At 50.9% G+C, this 17,038-nt stretch overlaps 9 protein-coding genes across 9 annotated transcripts; 6 read left to right on the top strand and 3 right to left on the bottom strand.

Annotated features, from left to right (window-relative positions):
• Positions 1 to 205: 205 nt before the first annotated feature.
• LRP88_12926 (NPP1 family protein) lies at positions 206 to 985 on the top strand (the record flags this gene model as incomplete). The annotated part of the gene is made up of 1 exon (XM_083249311.1): positions 206 to 985. One exon carries the CDS (start codon positions 206 to 208, stop codon positions 983 to 985), a length of 780 nt encoding a protein of 259 aa, XP_083095113.1.
• A 762-nt stretch (positions 986 to 1,747) lies between these two features.
• On the bottom strand, positions 1,748 to 2,674 carry LRP88_12925 (RTA1 like protein-domain-containing protein; the record flags this gene model as incomplete). Its single annotated transcript, XM_083249310.1, has 2 exons — positions 1,748 to 2,418; positions 2,476 to 2,674. 2 exons carry the CDS (start codon positions 2,672 to 2,674, stop codon positions 1,748 to 1,750), a joined length of 870 nt encoding a protein of 289 aa, XP_083095112.1.
• A 2,412-nt stretch (positions 2,675 to 5,086) lies between these two features.
• On the top strand, positions 5,087 to 6,063 carry LRP88_12924 (uncharacterized protein; the record flags this gene model as incomplete). The annotated part of the gene is made up of 2 exons (XM_083249309.1): positions 5,087 to 5,174; positions 5,240 to 6,063. 2 exons carry the CDS (start codon positions 5,087 to 5,089, stop codon positions 6,061 to 6,063), a joined length of 912 nt encoding a protein of 303 aa, XP_083095111.1.
• A 1,487-nt stretch (positions 6,064 to 7,550) lies between these two features.
• Positions 7,551 to 8,320, top strand: LRP88_12923 (uncharacterized protein; the record flags this gene model as incomplete). The annotated part of the gene is made up of 3 exons (XM_083249308.1): positions 7,551 to 7,720; positions 7,769 to 8,032; positions 8,290 to 8,320. The coding sequence occupies 3 exons, from the start codon at positions 7,551 to 7,553 to the stop codon at positions 8,318 to 8,320; spliced, it is 465 nt and encodes a 154-aa protein (XP_083095110.1).
• A 361-nt stretch (positions 8,321 to 8,681) lies between these two features.
• LRP88_12922 (uncharacterized protein) lies at positions 8,682 to 9,755 on the top strand (the record flags this gene model as incomplete). The annotated part of the gene is made up of 1 exon (XM_083249307.1): positions 8,682 to 9,755. The coding sequence occupies one exon, from the start codon at positions 8,682 to 8,684 to the stop codon at positions 9,753 to 9,755; it is 1,074 nt and encodes a 357-aa protein (XP_083095109.1).
• Positions 9,756 to 10,242: 487 nt separating this feature from the next.
• Positions 10,243 to 11,267, top strand: LRP88_12921 (uncharacterized protein; the record flags this gene model as incomplete). The annotated part of the gene is made up of 2 exons (XM_083249306.1): positions 10,243 to 10,703; positions 10,757 to 11,267. The coding sequence occupies 2 exons, from the start codon at positions 10,243 to 10,245 to the stop codon at positions 11,265 to 11,267; spliced, it is 972 nt and encodes a 323-aa protein (XP_083095108.1).
• A 38-nt stretch (positions 11,268 to 11,305) lies between these two features.
• On the bottom strand, positions 11,306 to 12,445 carry LRP88_12920 (uncharacterized protein; the record flags this gene model as incomplete). Its single annotated transcript, XM_083249305.1, has 1 exon — positions 11,306 to 12,445. The coding sequence occupies one exon, from the start codon at positions 12,443 to 12,445 to the stop codon at positions 11,306 to 11,308; it is 1,140 nt and encodes a 379-aa protein (XP_083095107.1).
• A 1,793-nt stretch (positions 12,446 to 14,238) lies between these two features.
• On the top strand, positions 14,239 to 15,816 carry LRP88_12919 (uncharacterized protein; the record flags this gene model as incomplete). The annotated part of the gene is made up of 1 exon (XM_083249304.1): positions 14,239 to 15,816. The coding sequence occupies one exon, from the start codon at positions 14,239 to 14,241 to the stop codon at positions 15,814 to 15,816; it is 1,578 nt and encodes a 525-aa protein (XP_083095106.1).
• A 729-nt stretch (positions 15,817 to 16,545) lies between these two features.
• Positions 16,546 to 16,809, bottom strand: LRP88_12918 (uncharacterized protein; the record flags this gene model as incomplete). Its single annotated transcript, XM_083249303.1, has 2 exons — positions 16,546 to 16,555; positions 16,616 to 16,809. The coding sequence occupies 2 exons, from the start codon at positions 16,807 to 16,809 to the stop codon at positions 16,546 to 16,548; spliced, it is 204 nt and encodes a 67-aa protein (XP_083095105.1).
• Positions 16,810 to 17,038: the final 229 nt, after the last annotated feature.

The following is a 17,038-nucleotide window of genomic DNA, read 5'->3' as shown; positions in this document are numbered from 1 at the left end:
ACCATTTTGCAGTACTAATTCATGTCCTGAACAAGAATCTTGGCGCCTCGCTCTATAGTATATAAGCCCCCATTCTCCCCCCTTTCTGCTGTTTCACTCCTCGTCTATCCCATCCTCAGACACTGGGTTCCATTTGACCCTCTCGTTCAACAACTCAACTGACGGCAACTGCACCGTTTACCCCCAACCCAAAGCCGAGGTCAGAATGCACTTCATGCACGTTATCTCCTTGGCCCTCGCAGGCGCGATGGCATCTCCGGCCCCTGCGGATGCAGGGTACGCAAACCTGCACAAGCGAGCTCAAGAGCGAAACCACGACTCTATTCAACCTATTGCATCGAAGTGGGCCCAGGATGCTGTCGGTCGAGCTTTGAAGCAGTACCAACCTTCACTGCTTTCTGTTGAAGGCTGCTGGGCATTCCCCGCCGTCGACCAGGACGGGAACTGGAGCGGTGGTCTCGAGCCGTCAGGCGGCAAGACCGGCGGCTGCTCCCGGAGCACGGGACAGACCTATGCCCGTGGTGCCTGGCATAGAGAAAAGTTTGGAATGATGTATTGCTGGTACTTCCCGAAGGATCAGACCGACTCCCCGATCCCCAGGGGGCACCGCCACGACTGGGAATGCGCCATTGTCTGGATCAGCAACCCCGACCAGCCTCAGCTTCAAGGAATCTCGACCTCCGCGCACGGTGGCTGGAAGAGATGGGATAAGGTTAACCCCTGGAACATCCGTGGCGATGCTTTCAAAGTCAAGTACTTCCAGGACATCAAGATTGTCGGAACCCATTCTCTTGACATCACTGGGGATGATGGCGGCGGTTTTGCCCCTCTCATTCAGTATGAGCTGCTGCCTGCTGCTGCCCGGAACTCTTTGAACACTGTCGACTGGAAGTCCGCTACCTTCATGATGAAGGATCCTCTTTTCCGCAAGAACCTTGAGGCTGCGTACCCTTTTGCTAAAAACGGCCCCTGTAAGCAATGTTAAGCTCGTTTTGGGGGGTTAGGGCTAGGGAGGGGATGAGCTGTCAGGGGGTGGGTATTGGGACTATTGTTAGTGTTAGGTACAAGATAATAAACCTTTACCCAGGTACTACAATTTTATCATGGTCTCAGTACGTGAAAAGGATGGGTGCTGGGTTTAATACTACTTCCTTAGCGTGTGAGCGTCTGCTGACGACCCATCGAAAAGAATAGGCCGATGCCAACACGCCACAGCTCTCTATTTTCCGCAATGATCACAAGAAGCCATCGGCCACAACAGCAAAAAACATAGTCATTAATACATGACGGTATCAAAACCCAATGCCGTATACGGCACAGATCTGTCAGTCGTGGTTGGGCCGAGCACTTTTCCAAGTAACAATGCTGAGGTACTAGCAATGGCAGTGAGTAGAGGTAGGGCCGATACAGGAGAGATCCGTATCGACAAACTTGATATGTCTATTTTAGCAGTTGTGACAGCCAGTCCGTAATTTGCGGGTGCTTAACCGTAGCATAGCGTTGGAGGAGGTGAGGTTCTAATACTGTCAAGGACGTAGAGACCGTAGAGACAAGGGATGGAGGACGCGGGGTCGCCCAATATATTGTGATTAGTGATACAAGAAAGGTTTACATAGGAAATTCTAATTATCAAGATTGACATGTGGACGCTCCAAAACCACCGGGGGAAACTATCTAGTGGTCCCATTTTTGCCCAATATCTCCCATCTGATGTATATCAACATAATAAAATAAATCCATGAACCCTCTACTTCTGAGGAGAATAGTTCAGCCTCACGTCGTCTGAGCTGCTTGAAAGCCCAGCATCAAGCTGGCTCGGAAATCTCCAAGCAAAGATGATGGTAACAATCCACATCAGAAGAGCGTCAAACACATACAAAGTCCACTCATGGGAGAGAGAATAACCAGTATAGCCCTGTGCATACTCGACGACTCGGAAGATGGATCGGATCATGATGAGAATGCTCACGCTGTAGAGCATGTACAGAGTCGACTCCCATGGGACAAGGCTTCCAATCGACGCTGCCGTGGGTGCGCGCTTCATTCTCCTGTGGAAAACAACAGAGACGACGCAAAAGAGTCCAAAAGCGATGATCTGGATCATGAGACCAATGATGACGATCCTTTCAGCCCACTTAGCGATGCTTTGGTTCTGGATAACCCCCATGCCGGCAGCGCCACCCTGAACCATAAAGGACAAGACGTCGCCGAGGACAAAGATCTTTGTTAGCTTGGACGGCTTGACCATGGAGTGCTTTTCGGCTCGGATGCTGATGATGATCCTCCCAAGGATCATGTAGATTGATGCAGCGAAGAGAGCCGGGGAGATCAAGATGAATATGTTTTGTACGACATAAGGCATAATCTTGCCCGTCTTGCTGTGAGCTCCCGCACGAACACCATATCCAACCATTTCCACTGGCAAGATTTATTAGCTGAGGAGCCGACTGGTTAGCATGGGTTTGCCGAACTTACAGAAACACCCCACGACGAAGACGATGCAGAAATAGGCACGTGTCTTCCAAATCTTCCAAGAGATATAGAGAAACGAAACCATGAAGAGGAGGAGAAATATGACGGCAGCTCCCACGCTCGGGACATATCGCCACAGGTAGGCGCCACCTCTCGTGGGCTCGACCCCGGGGACGGGCTTTAAAAGGCCTTCGGTAGACATTGTAGGCTTGGTGCGGTTCGGGTTTCGACTCGTGATTGGAAATTGTCGATGGGTTGGCAATGATCGGAGGTCGCAAACGAAAGGTAGAAGATCTTGTCGTGGTCTTTTGGCGAGGGATAGAGATTTTGCGTTTGCTGAGGAGAGTCCAACTAAAGAAGCAAGCAAAGGGATCCTTATCCTTCGATCTAGGACGGTTTGGTGAGTCTGAGTGAATACCAAGTTCAAGGCCCATGGTGCAATGAAGTGGGATATATAGATGCTGGAGATGAAATATCTATGTCCCAACTTAATCTGAGGATACGTGAACACATTCTGCACGAGTCTCAAAGCCCCTGATAATCCTCCTCATGCTGCGCAATCCTTCTGCTTTTGCATGTTGAGGGAATACGAATACCAGTATCCGTATTCACACAAAACACACCTACCAATCATACCCCAGTCTAGTCAATGCCATGGTTGACAGCTAGACCAAATATGGCATAACTCAGGGTGATCGAGGCTAGTGCACGTGCCAGGGGCCTCAGCTGGGGCGATAAATACGAGTATTCCCCTTCATCTTTGATCTTGCTGAATCTTGATGCCCTCCTCGTATTTTTCTCTCTCCATTGCCGTGCCTCTTTCTCTCCTCGCTCACCCAACTATTACTATATCGATCGACTGCCATGGTTCGTCAGAAAAAGAAAAGCGCTGATAGGTCCGCGTCAGTCAAGCCCCGTCGGGCGCATCGCAAGTCTCGCAATGGCTGCGCTGTCTGCAAGCAAAGACACATGAAGTGTGACGAATCCCGGCCGATCTGTCTGAACTGCAAAATATCGAATCGCCAGTGCGCCTATAACGCTACTGACTTGTCGCCGCTCCCGGAAGAAGCAAGTCCCGATACACATGCGTCTCCAGCCAGCTGTGATCCTGCATATGGGACCCCTAACAGCGACACCCCTGGTCTCATTCCCCCAACTCTTCTCTCGGCTATCACCCCAACATCGAACCCCTCCAGTGACAGATCCTTTGAGGGTATTCCAAGCACTTACAACGCTCCATTGATAAGGGGCGACTTGTTTAATCTCGACCACCTGGCTCTCCTACACCACATCGAAACAAGCATTCCCGACATGTTGTTGGGCGACTCTTTTGGCCACACCCTTGTCAACAACATCATGGAATACGCCTTGACATCTCCATACCTCATGAACCAACTCCTCGCCATCGGGGCTCTCCACCTCAGCAAAAGCGCTCCGACCCAAGTAAAGCATCTTCAACAAGCCACGGCCCTCCAGACTAGAGCGGTAGCATTGTTCAACGAGGCAAGAGAAGAGGTTTCAGAAGCAACATGCGTGCCCATGTTTCTCTTTTCATCTTTGCTTGGAGTCCATGTCCTTTGCGACACCCTTCAGGGTCCGCGAGAACACCTGGGCGCCGTCCTAGACAGATTTGTGAGGTATTTGTCTATACAACGCGGCGTCCGGGCAGTGACCGGACAGTCATGGAGTATGATCAAAAAATCAGGAATCGGAGACTTCCTTCAACGGGTCGAGGACGCCATACCACCTGGCAGTGACTCAACGGGCGAGACAGAGCCCCTATCTAGGATGATTGGCGAGTCTGGTCTTGGCTCAGCATCCGTTGATGCATATCGAAAGACCATATCCATGTTGCAACAAGCGTTTTCTATTCATCACAACTTACGGCAGCAAGGTCGGCGTTTTGATGCTACGCTCATGTTTTGTGTCACGTTGAACGAAGAGTATATTGATCTTCTCAGCCAGCGCCAGCCGGAAGCACTCGTTATATTGGCATTTTACGCAGTTCTGCTACACCGGAATAGAGACGCCTGGATCCTCGGTGATGGTGGAGAGTACCTGATCAAAGCCATCGCAGCTCATCTGGGGGCACATTGGGCATCTTGGCTGCATTGGCCAGTTTCAGTTTTAGAAAGCTCTTCAAGTTTAGATACTTAGCTAACGCACGCTTGTTTCGTATCGAACAATACAAGACTTGCCTGCATCATAGGGAACCCAAATGTGATTGTTAACGTTGATGAAGGCACCGAGGTCTTGATCCTTAGCTACCATGCCCAAAATAAATGCCAAACACAGAGAGCCTCGAGTGTTGCAAAAGAACGGAAATAGTGATGGCAACAAGTAGTCAAAGGAAGTTCAGCAAATTGACTTGGCAAGCAAAAGTCGACCACGTTCCAGCCCAAACGTGGCGTCGATCACCAAGCTAGTGCTCGCATAACACTCAGCTCCGCCCACAATCGATCTGTAGACGCCGTTTATTTGGGGACAAAGGAACTATTGATTCGACCCTCTCCACCGCAATTAGACATCTCAATCGCCTTCCAATAAATAGACCAAGCACCCCTTCTAGTTTTTGTCTCCTGTTTCGTCTTGCATTTGCTGGTCAATGTTCAACATGCGTTCCACAGTCTTGCTTTCGCTGGCTGTCTGCCTCCTGGGCGTCGACTCTGGTGCCGTGAGTTTATGCCGGCCACCCAATTTAGGTGAGTGCCAAGCCGTCGTTTACATATAATCCCTCAGAGATTGGTAACTAATCACCAGGTTTTAGAGTCCGTGTCCGTGTCGATGACATCCTCAGCCAGTTCAGCTTCCTCCTCGACCGAGTCCATCGCTTCCTCTGCAACTGCATCATCGGCTGACGGGCTCACTACGTCGACAACGAGCGCCTCGGTCGCCACTAGCACTGCCTCTACTGAGACAACCACCGCGAGCGCATCTTCAACCGACGAGTCTTCCACCTCAACTGAGACAACCTCTACTCTTTCTACAACCAGCGCCACTGCTGACGCTTCGACGACTGCGAGCATCTCGACAACAAGTGCGATTTCTTCCACCATCCCATCAGTGTCAACTACTACTTCTGCCGCGACATCCTCAACTTCTGAAGGACCTGAACCCATTGCTACTTTCAACATTGTCGCAAGCGGTGCCAATATCGATGGCGAGCTTCTAAGCACTTATCGGGAGACATCGGGCTACGCCATATTCAAGCCCAACCCCCAACTTCCCTACCACCGAACTGTCCAATTCTCAATCGAGCCTGGCACGGGGGGCTATGTCCGCACTGACAAAGGCCAGTACGTATGCATCGAGTACTATAGCAACAATGCTCCTGGCCCAATTGCCTATTGTGATGCCCAAGGAGGTACCCTGGCCTACCTCGAATGTGAGAAACCAGTTCAGGGCCAGCTTGTCTGCTCAGTACCCGCTCCCACTTGTGTGGTGGAGTTCAATGGCGAAGATTTTGCGCAAGTCTGCACTCGTGGGGCAAGTGGCGAGAGATGGAATCGGTTTTATACCACTCTTAGTGGTACGGGATATTATGTTTATATCGGTGTGGGAGATGGAATTGGATACACGCCCATGGAGTAGAAAGTAGAGGAGGTCTAGCTGCGGTATGGGACCGTCATTGGCTACTGGCTACATAGAGGTGCTCTTTATCGAATTTAATATTGATACCAGTACATAGTTGGCTTTTCCTTCCACCTTCATCCGTTACGTATATCACCATTATCTTTCCAGCTGCTGCTAATAGATGGCTAGAGTCTTGTGTGCACTTCAAGTTATGGCTATCTCCGCCTGAGAATTGACTTGGCCACTACGACGTTAGATTCGGTACATCAACACCTCTGGTTGATAAGCTCTGGTTTATAGCTGCCTGGACTCCGGAAGAAATCCAATGTTCAACTCTCAGTCTCATGCATTGACTCCGCCATAGATGCCAATTACCGGTACTTACCCTATGATGGTGGGGGCCAAGTGGCCACGACAATGAGACTGCTCTCTATTCACTATATCAAAGGCAAAATCGAAAGACACTGCTCAACGGGTACGGAGGTAATGAAGCCATATATGCTGCTCAACATCATACCTGTGATCGTGCAATATGGAAACCCCAAAGTTATTTAAGTATGGTCTTGGTATCTTGCTTTTTGCTTCATAGAGGCTACACGAGCTTGTTAGCGAGTACAAAGGTTAGCCCACCAGGTATGATATTATGACAGGTCTATTCAAGAGAACGCACCCATGACATCTTCACCAATCCATGGCCTGACTGCGATAAACGAATTTAATCCCAAGGAGACGATACTGACCATCTTTAGCCAGTTATCAGGCGCTAATCACACCCTAAGAAGTCTATATGAACAAGCGGCAGTGGAACAGGAACCATAACCTGCAGCGAAGGCACTTCCAAGAACAAAGCCTCTGTCCTGACGATCAGGTGTTTTGGCACGCCCGAGTCCCGTTAATGGTTTTGATCACCTTACTAATGCTACTTTAACCATGAGCCAAATGGCCAGAGGAACGCCTTGCGGAACCTTAGCCCCTGTTACCTCGACACCCTTTCACGCTTTGAACCGGAATCGCCTTCCTATAAGATCCGCATTACAGAATGCGTTTGCACCCCAGTCAGTTTCTACACCGACGGCTTTACTCGTCAAAAACTCCTCTCTGGGGTCGCATATCGTATCTCGGGTCTCGAGACATGTCACATCGTCTGTCCATGCGGCAGCACAAGTGTCTACCCCTGCAACGAAGAGCCGCCAATCTTCAAGTGACCGGCCAGGAGCAAATTTAAACGCGCTTAAGCCACAGAGGTGTAGATATACTTGATTGGAAAGTAGCAGAGAAAAAATGGGGGATGAAACCGGGTGATTGTGGGTGTGCGCGGACTCCGCGGAGTTGGGCAAGACACCAAACCCGAGTGGTTATAATTACAGAGACTCGGGCTCCATGGCATTCCGAGAATCCGATTGGGGCCAGGAGAATCAGACAAGATTTTGGGGTAAATCCATTATCAAGGCCTACGTATATGTACAAGATGTTGCTCCGTCGCCATCCTTTGCGTTCTCATCATCATGTCGACTGCCATGTTGCGCCGGGCATGCCTTGGAGGGCAGAGAGCCGCTCCCGCCACCTCTTTTATGTTGGCGCGGACTGTCAGCACCATCTCCAAGAAGCCTCCACGAGTTGAGTTGGCGCTTCAATCCGAAAATCAGAAGCCATCGTCAATCGCCGAGTACGTAGTGTAAGTCTTGTTCCAATTCAGCTTGACGTAGCAGACAAGAACCTCTAGCCAACAGAAACCTCTGAACAGAGCCAGCCTCGATGTTATCACAAACTGGGCCAGACAGGGCTCCCTCTGGCCCATGACATTCGGCCTAGCCTGCTGTGCAGTCGAGATGATGCAGATCGCCGGCCCACGATACGACCAGGACCGCTTCGGCTTCATGTTCCGGGCATCTCCGCGTCACGCCGACGTTATGATAGTAGCCGGGACGGTGACCAACAAGATGGCGCCGGCCCTGCGGCAGGTGTACGACCAGATGGCTGACCCTCGGTGGGTTATCAGCATGGGCAGCTGCGCCAACGGGGGCGGGTATTATCATTACAGCTATTCTGTGGTTCGGGGGGTTGATAGGATTGTCCCTGTTGATGTTTACGTGCCTGGATGTCCTCCAACTTGCGAGGCCTTGATATATGGGATGTTTCAACTGCAGAGGAAGATTCGCCGGACCAAGACATCTAGGATGTGGTATCGGAAGTAGAGCATATAGCACTCATTCACTCATTACACCCACATTTCTGAGGATCCAGATGTGAAATTGACTCGCGATATTCAGAGTGAACCTGTTAGTCATAAGACAGTGAGCGTTGATGTCCCCTTCGTCATCCTAGTCAGCCACCACTCCACCAACTGCCAGTCCCCTCCTCGACTAGTCTCGCTCGCATAGAATCCGCGCTTTCGTATACGAAGCCGCGTATTCACCACCAAAATGTGACCCGTATCCGCGCTCCGAACCCGCAAAACGAACCCGCCATGCTCTCAGCGAACGCAACGCTTGTCAACTACATCCCTAGAATCGGAATAGGTTGCCTATATTGACGATGAGATTTATCTCTGAATTTCATGTGAGAATTCAGGTAAATAAATTCGAGAATTTCTTCCTTGATTCCACGTTCATCATCTCATCAATTCTTCCATTACCATGTTCAAGGTCCTCACAGCTCGTCTGCATCCCCCGAAGCCGTCCTCCCTTCGCCTCGATGGACTCACGGTTCTGCTCGTTGGAGCATCGACTGGAATCGGACTCGAGGCGGCCAAGAAGCTGGCTACCAAGGGCCCGGCCAAGCTGATTGTCACCGCTCGAGATGCCAGCAAAGCATCGAAGACCAAGGCTCTCATCGAGGAGCACTTGGCGGCTACCTCGACTCCCCAATCATTGACACCGATAATCATCCCTCTAGTCGTAGAATTGACATCTCCGAAATCCATGTATGCTTTTGCTCGCGACCTCGCGCAAGCGACCGACCATCTCGACCACGCCATCCTCAGCGCCGGGATTCTGCTGGGCTCCTACAGCCAAGTTTCGGAAACAGGCTACGAGACGAGTCTACAAGTCAACGCCATCTCACCAGTGCTCATGTCACTGATCATCATGCCCCTACTTCTTGCTTCTCCTCGGGTCCACAACGAATCGGTTGCCGATAGACCTCACCTGACCATCGTCAGCTCCGGGGGCGCGTGGTTGGTGAAGAAGTCCAGCCTCTCGCCATATGTGGACTTTGACCACCCTCTTCGTGAGCTTTCAAAGCAGGAGAATTTCCCGCCTGGAATGATGGGAGGGCAGTGGCACTACTCGCGCACCAAGCTCATGTGCGAATACGGCAAACGACACCTGGCAATGCTTCCCTCGCTCAATGACTCGAACGGTCAACCAAAGGTTTTGGTGTCCTCTGTCTGCCCAGGTGCAGTAAACTCAGAGCTATCGCGACATTCTGCCAATAGCGGTGTACTGGGGGCCATGGCCCGAGTTGTCAATGGTACAGTAGCGCGGACGCCCGAGCAGGGCGCAAACATTTATATTTCGAGTTTGAACCTAGGCGTCGAGGGACGGGGAGAGATGTGGACTGACGATGCCATCTCTAAGGATGCGCGCCCCTTTATAGCGCCTGTTGAGCTGAAGCGGTTGGGCGATCATGTATGGGAGGAGATTAAGGAGTTTGCTACCAAGGCAGATGAGGTGCATGGATCTGGTGTTGTAAAGCGGCTTCTGGCATAGCGATTTCTTTCGTACATGTAGTTTGGCTGGAGTGTTTTGAAAATGTATAGATATGGTCCTTAATTGAATCAAAACAATGGAGATTGGTTCAATCTTAGATGACTGCAATTCTAACGAGGGTAGGCTGACTTTCAACGCCGCGGAATAGGCAACCATTTCCGCACATTCGCTTTCTGGGTCAGGGTGCTTATGGGCAAGCGATTTCGGGTCTTCCCCTATCCTTAATAGTTTTAGGAGATTTCGGCCTTGTCTTTGTTTGCTGTGCCACAAGGCAGAACATTGCTGTTTCTTAGCTCGCGCTTTGATCCTTACCAGCCTCCGTCAGCTCCAGCAAATAAGAGGGCGTCTCATAGAATAGCTTCATGCACAGTCTTCCCACGTGACTGGTCACTCTAGCTTACGACCTCCACTGCCTAAAATCACTCGTCACGATAACACATCTCAGCCAGGTTCAAAGCGCGCCATCGCTGCCCTGTCTTCCCTCGCCATGGGTCTCCTAAGCCGTTTATTAGGCATGAAAGACGCTGCCGGCGGTAGCTCTACAGACTCGGCCACTCCCAAACCCTACGAATATGACGGCCCCAAGATCCCGCAAAAGCCTCTTACGCCGCGTGAGATTGAGGAGATGCACGCTAAACTCTTCCCTGCAAAGCACGAACCTGTAGAGCCGGAGCCTTGGTGGCCTCTGTACGATCCTGACAGCGGAAAGCCCCTCTATAAGATATCCTTGGAAGACAAGTTCTCTGCCACGCCAACGGATCAACCCCAGTCACCGCTATTTCGTCTGCCGCCAGAGGTTCGCGCCCAGATATGGAGCTACGCCATGGGTAGCCAGAAGCTATACCTCACCACCAAGAATGAGCGTCTCGTACAGGCAGAGAAACTGAATGAGTTCAAGTGGTGGCCGAAACGAGGGCTATTAAACGTTCCAATGACTTGCAGAGCAGCGTAAGAAATGACAGTCCTGGCCAGTCGGTGAACAGTATTCTAATAACCACAAGCTACGTCGAGTCCATCTGTTGCCTCTACTCAAACAACACATTCTGCGTTGGCTTTGGCTCCAATGACAACAAGGTACCCCTCACCTCGATAGAGACCTTGCTGCCTCCACAACACATCGCGGCCATACAGCATCTCGAGGTCGGTTGGCACTTTATCCGCGGCTACACCCAGTACTATGACAGTCACCCGCAAGCCTGGGACTTCTCTATTGTCATCTCCTCGCCTGACAGCGATCAAGTCTGGAACGAGTTTTGCGCAAAGATGGCACAGCTATCGAACTTGAAGACATTGAAGATTATGGTATGGACTTCTGGAGACCGGAGAGCAGAATTCAAGACATTGGAGAAGGATACTTTGGCGCCGTTGAAGCAAATGAAGCATCTGAAGGATTTTAACATCTTTCTACCATGGCCGCAAGATGATAAGACCTTGTGGCAGGACGCGCCGTTTAGTATTTCGAGAAGATTCGAGGATAGAAGTACGTATGGTGTGAGCATCCCCAAGTACTAAAAACAGAGAGAATGAAGGTTTCTTTTCATGTTGACGACCTATATCAATCTGAACACCTTGACGTCAATGCCAGCTTTGCGGAGCATTTCTGGCGTGACGCTTCTGAGCCAGGAATCATCATCATCACTCCTGTCCCAATCGCTGCCTCTATTGCCACTGCCCATGTGCTCCTTACAGTCCGCAGCTGTACCGTGTTCGTTGTCCAGATTGTTAGGCATTTCTTCTTCCTGGCAAACACCTTGGAGACCCTCCATTCTGCTTCGAAAGGCAGCAACCCTGGGATCCTTCATCGAGCGGTGTGGAAGCTCACCCAGGATGGCCTCACCATCCATGAAACCAGAAACATAGCACTGTCCTACAACTTCATATGCCCCAGATTCATTCGGGCGCAGAGCCAGCGGCGCATCACAACCTAGCAAAATGGCGATGACGTCCCCGGGCTGACTCCCAGCAGGGCAAAGGCCCAGGTGCCCATGGTCGGTCCAAAAGATTGATCGGCCGTGGCAATGTCGGGGAATATGATATTCCAAGGCCGTAGGGGGCTTGCTAGACTGATTCTCGGCATTCTCAGCAAGACTCTCGACATATGACATTGTTATCTCAAGGACCGGAAAGTCGCTGTCGAGCTCAGGTGTGTTGAAGTCACCACAGCAAATGGTATCGCAAAACGCCTCCAAGAGACTCTGGCCGTTGACATAGGAGCCGGTAATCCTTGTCTTGGCGAGCCGCTGCAGCTCGGTGTTGAAGTTGGAGCGGTCACGGTAGAACCGAGTCTTGTCGAGCGACTCGATGCGGGAGATGATGAGACCTGCCGCCTGTAGAATGTTGTTTCCGACACATTCGCCGTCTGGAAGTAGAATAGAACTACTCTTTGCCTTGGCCAAGATCCTCGTGCAAAACAGGTTTGACCAGTCTGGAACCCAAGATGGCCAGTCTGTAGGACGAGTTGAAATGTCACAGTGACCAAGTATCGACAGGTCTCCCATCTCGAGATCGACAAGGACAACCTGCCTATAGAGGTCCAAAGTTGACATGTTGTAGTCGACCTTGATCTTGTCACGATATATCGGTTCAGTCAGGTTGAGGTTTGCGTAGATCCTATCCTTGGGGTCGAGGCATTGTGATGGTCTCGCCTGGTAGAGCCGGGAGAACAGCCGAGGACTAATCTTTTTTGACATTGGAAGTATGGTGCGACGTGTTTCTTCTAGCACCACTGCCATCTCCCCCAGGTGCTCCACATAAGGCTGTGTACGCAGCTGTCTCAAGACTTCGCGGAAATGTTGCCAAGGCATCACCATATGGCCACACATGACCACAGAGTCGTCGTTTGCCAGTCCAATTTCTTGTCGAATCCAGACTCTCTTAAACCAGGGACGTAAAAGAAGGAAGTTTAGGGCATGCATGGCCCGAGATTGATATGCCTCGGACTCCAAGTATTGAATCCAGTCATTAGGCTCCTGTTGCATTCGAGCTCCCACATCTCGCAGCAAACTCATGACGAAGTCACTGTCTTTTTTGGCCTCGCCGAGCCAAACAACCACGCGGCTCGCCAATCTGTACACATTGCCCATGTTTCGAACTTGGCTGCTTCTTTCGGCAATGTCTTCTTGGTTGACGCAGACGGCGTCGATCCACATTGTCCGACGCTCGTCGGCCCGCCGGAGATGCTGTAGTGCAACACAAAGATTTCGTCCAACCATCAAGGTTAACTGGTGAGGGTCGTCGCTGTAGGCAACCGAAACTGCAACTCCACCATCTGGCGAGCCCCATACATAGGATAAGGCTTCATAGGTGGGCAGTGGCTCTTGTGTCATTGTTGTGTGATGAAGTTGAAGAGAGATGGGCTGACTTTCAGAGCCTGGGAGGATGGTAACCAGCCGAATAGGCTGGTCTCCTTCATCCATGCCCCGATACTGGAACTGGGTCATTGTGGTGAAGGAGGTGGGCGGTCGACGTGGTTTGAAGGTATTCAGGCAGCTTGAGCTGAAAGAGGGAAGAGTCATCCAAGGGCAATAGTTGATCCGAAGTCCTGCGCCTCAATCGGGTAGTGTGCAGAATATGGCGCACTCCAGCCCACATGGAAGAGCAAGACTGTCAGCTGAGTGGTGATGTAGAAATTATCGTCTGTCTGCTGCCTCGCCCCAATGCGTTTCACACCTCAACATTGACAATAGCATCTTAGCGATACCTAAACATCCTTCACTTGATAGGCATGTGAGAAAAAAGACAATGTGAGTTGTCAAGGCTTGTTACACACTGTAGTGAGATGAAGGTCGATCCCGCCTTGGCAACAGGACTTTTCGACTCAACTATTCTCTAGAAAAGACATCCTTGTTGCATCCATAAACACCTGATCCATAGAATAAGGTTCGTGGAAATAGTATGTGAAACACTCTCTCCTTGGGCCGATGCCCGCATAGCCAGCGTGGGTTAGAAAAGACACTCAACTCAATATCGGCGACATAGTTCCGACAGAAATAGAAGGACATTCCCAAAATATCTGCAGGGTCCGTAATCAACTCCATCACTCGTTCACGACAGGTCCAGCAATTACTGCCGAATACGATATCCGACCCCTTGGCACTAAATTACTGAATGCGGGGGCGGAGAACACCCTGGACTAAAAAGACGGATATGAAAATATCCACGAGATATCCGTCGAAGGAAATACAACCTCACCCCACTAATGGCCTTTTCCCCTAGTCATGATCTGTGCCGACACCATCTGCCGGTCTCTTTACCCCAGACACCATGGATCCCGCGGGGATAAGCTTGTAGATCTTTGCGGGGCTTGATTCAAAGATGGCAACTTGACTACGGGGGGACCGAGGTCACTTCGACCGAGTCTATTAGGCTCCTGTACTTTTATCTGACTATAAGTTTCAGCGTTGGGAACCATTCCCCCTGATGATCTCTCGCCTATCTGCATCTCCCTCTCAAACTCTATCGACTGCAAGTCATCACCTTGGCCATGGCTTGGACACCGGCCCTCGCTTCACTCATCTTGCTTGCCCTGCCAAGGGTTGGGGCCTCCCCAAGCCAAAGTTCCCCCTACTCCAATGGCTGCACTGGCTTGAAAGAGAGAGTGCAGCTCCCCAATGCAACAATTCATCTCTCTGAACTTGTCAAAGCCGGCACAAATTTGACATTTCCCAACTACGACCCGACTTGCACTCTCACATCTCAAGTTGTCAAGTCTGACATCTGCCGCCTCTCATTCGACGTCGCCACCAGCTCAGATAGCAGTGTTCGCTTTGAGGCTTGGCTTCCTTTGGACTGGAGTGGTCGATTCTTGGGTGTTGGAAACGGAGGATTGGGAGGTTGCTTCAAGTATGATGACCTCAACTACGGTTCTTCCCATGGTTTTGCGACTATTGGCACAAACAACGGCCATGACGGAAATCAAGGAAAGCCCTTCTACAAGCATCCAGGCGTTGTCGAAGATTACGCATATCGTGCCATTCACCTAGAAGCAGTCCTCGGCAAGAAGATCGTTCAGACCTTTTACGGCACTCGACACAAGAAGTCCTACTACCTCGGCTGCTCGACAGGCGGAAGGCAAGGCTTCAAGGAGGCTCAAGAATTCCCCGAAGACTTCGACGGCATCGTTGCAGGCGCGCCTGCTTTTGACATGACGGCTCTGTTCTTCTGGACTGGTTACCTTCCCAAGGTCCTTGGGAAGCCAGGATCTCCGAGCTACCTTGGCGCCGCTGAGTGGAACGCTGTCTACGATGACATTCTTGAGCAGTGTGATGAGCTAGACGGTGTCAAGGATGGTGTCATCGAGGACCCTGATCTCTGCCAATACCGACCCGAGGCCCTCATCTGTGGAAAACGCAGGGGAAAGACCTGTCTGACGGGCGCGCAAGCTGCTGCTGTCAGAGATGTTCTCTCACCTGCCTACGGTCCAGAGGGAGAGCTCGTTTACCCACGGCTGCAGCCTGGCAGTAACATCACCGACCGATTGGTGTCTAACCAGCCTTTCGGTTATCTTCTTGACTGGATGCGCTATGTTGTTCTCGAGAATCCGTCGTGGGATCCTTGGACTTTCAACGTCAACGACTGGGTTCAACTGTCTGGAAGGGACGACTACGGTGTCAAGACTTGGAACGGTGACCTGAGTCAAGTCCGCGACCGAGGCGCCAAGATCATTCACTTCCACGGCCTTCAAGATCCTCTCATCAGCAGCGACAACTCGGCTCGGTACTACGACCACGTTAGTCGAACGATGGAGCTATCATCCAAGGAACTGGATGAGTTTTACCGCTATTTCCGCATCTCCGGCATGGCTCACTGCCGAGGAGGAACTGGCGCCAACAAGATTGGAAACAATCTGGACACTCTCGACAAGTACGAGCCAGAGAGCAACGTACTGGCAGCCATTGTGAATTGGGTCGAGAAGGGCAAGGCTCCAGAGTCCGTTTTGGGTACACAGTATGCGTTGACGGGGAGCAAGAAGGTTGCCTCGAGAAGACACTGTCGATGGCCACGACGCAATGTGTATATTGGAGGTGACTCGACGTCTCCCAAGAGCTGGCGATGTGAGTAAGTGTTCGTCTACGAGTGTGCAGAGTTGGAGCTGGTTGGGCCTATAAGGTTCGACCAAATTGTTGATAGTTGGAGATGCTCTTATGAGACATGTTTATACATTTCAATGACGCCACGTATATCATCGAACGTCAGCCAAAGAAAGATATGCCTGCAACAATGTGACCTTTACCGATATCTGTCTTCAATCGCTCTCCAGAAGGCAACCGCCGAGACATAGTACCTATATCCCATTTGTTGTCATACCTCGAGCTATTCCTCAAGACTACCCTCTTCGAATCTCACAAAATCCTCTCGAGGATCATAATCCCCCCAACACTCCTCCCACTGATGTCTCAGCAACTCAGCACCTCCAGTCCTTTTCAGCGTCGCCTCATCCCAGAACACATAACCCCAGCCTCGCATTTCATCCGGGATATGCGAACCGTAGACATTACTATATGTATCTCCCCAAATCATCGTCCAAGCTCGCGGTGGCCTATCCAGCTCGTCTCGAACAAACACCAACGGGACTCTATCGGCTTCCATTTGATCCCTCTCAGATGGTTGTTCCTGCCGCCGTATGATCTGCTGCGTTTCGCCAAATATTCCAACCATGCTGTTAATCGGGATATATGAGCTTTGGATTTGCTTTTGCATAGTCGATACGAGATTCTCATGCTCTTTGATTTGAAAGAGAACCGTGTGAAACAATGTGAGGCCGCGTATGGCTGTCCCTTCTAGAAAATTATCACGCACAACTATTGTAATGTCAATATCGATGCATCATTAGGGCCATTAAATTGCGGTTTATGCGCAACTTACAGCCACTGTCTAGGTCGAAAGCGCCGTCCGGTGTCGGAGGCCGACCTTGGTCGTCGAACTTTGGGTTGTCGGGATGCAGGTCCCAGTAAATGTCGGTGAAGACCTTGTCGTAAACATTGAGGGCAAACTGGTAGAAAGCGAAAAGCTCCTCAATCTCCCATGGCTCGATGATGTTGAGGAGGGCCAGCAGGTTTTCTTCTGTAGAGGATCTCAAAGTCCTCTCGGGACTGGTGAGTTGACAGAGTAATTGGAAGCGGTATGCAGCTCGCGTCAGTCGCATCATCTCTGTTCGAGAAGGTCGAATCTTTTGCTGGTCGGCATGATTGTTGCCTGCACTCTTGGCCAGATTCTCCAGCATCCGTCGAGCGCAGTCTTTCACAACGGGCTTAACTGAACGTAAGTAAAAGCCAGCTATGATG

Source organism: Fusarium phalaenopsidis (assembly GCF_050370095.1).
Source record: "Fusarium phalaenopsidis strain FUZ10S chromosome Unknown contig_32328, whole genome shotgun sequence".
Lineage (NCBI taxonomy): Eukaryota > Fungi > Ascomycota > Sordariomycetes > Hypocreales > Nectriaceae > Fusarium > Fusarium phalaenopsidis.
The sequence above is the reverse complement of the archived record's forward strand: the minus strand, read 5'-3'. Positions and strand labels throughout refer to the sequence as shown.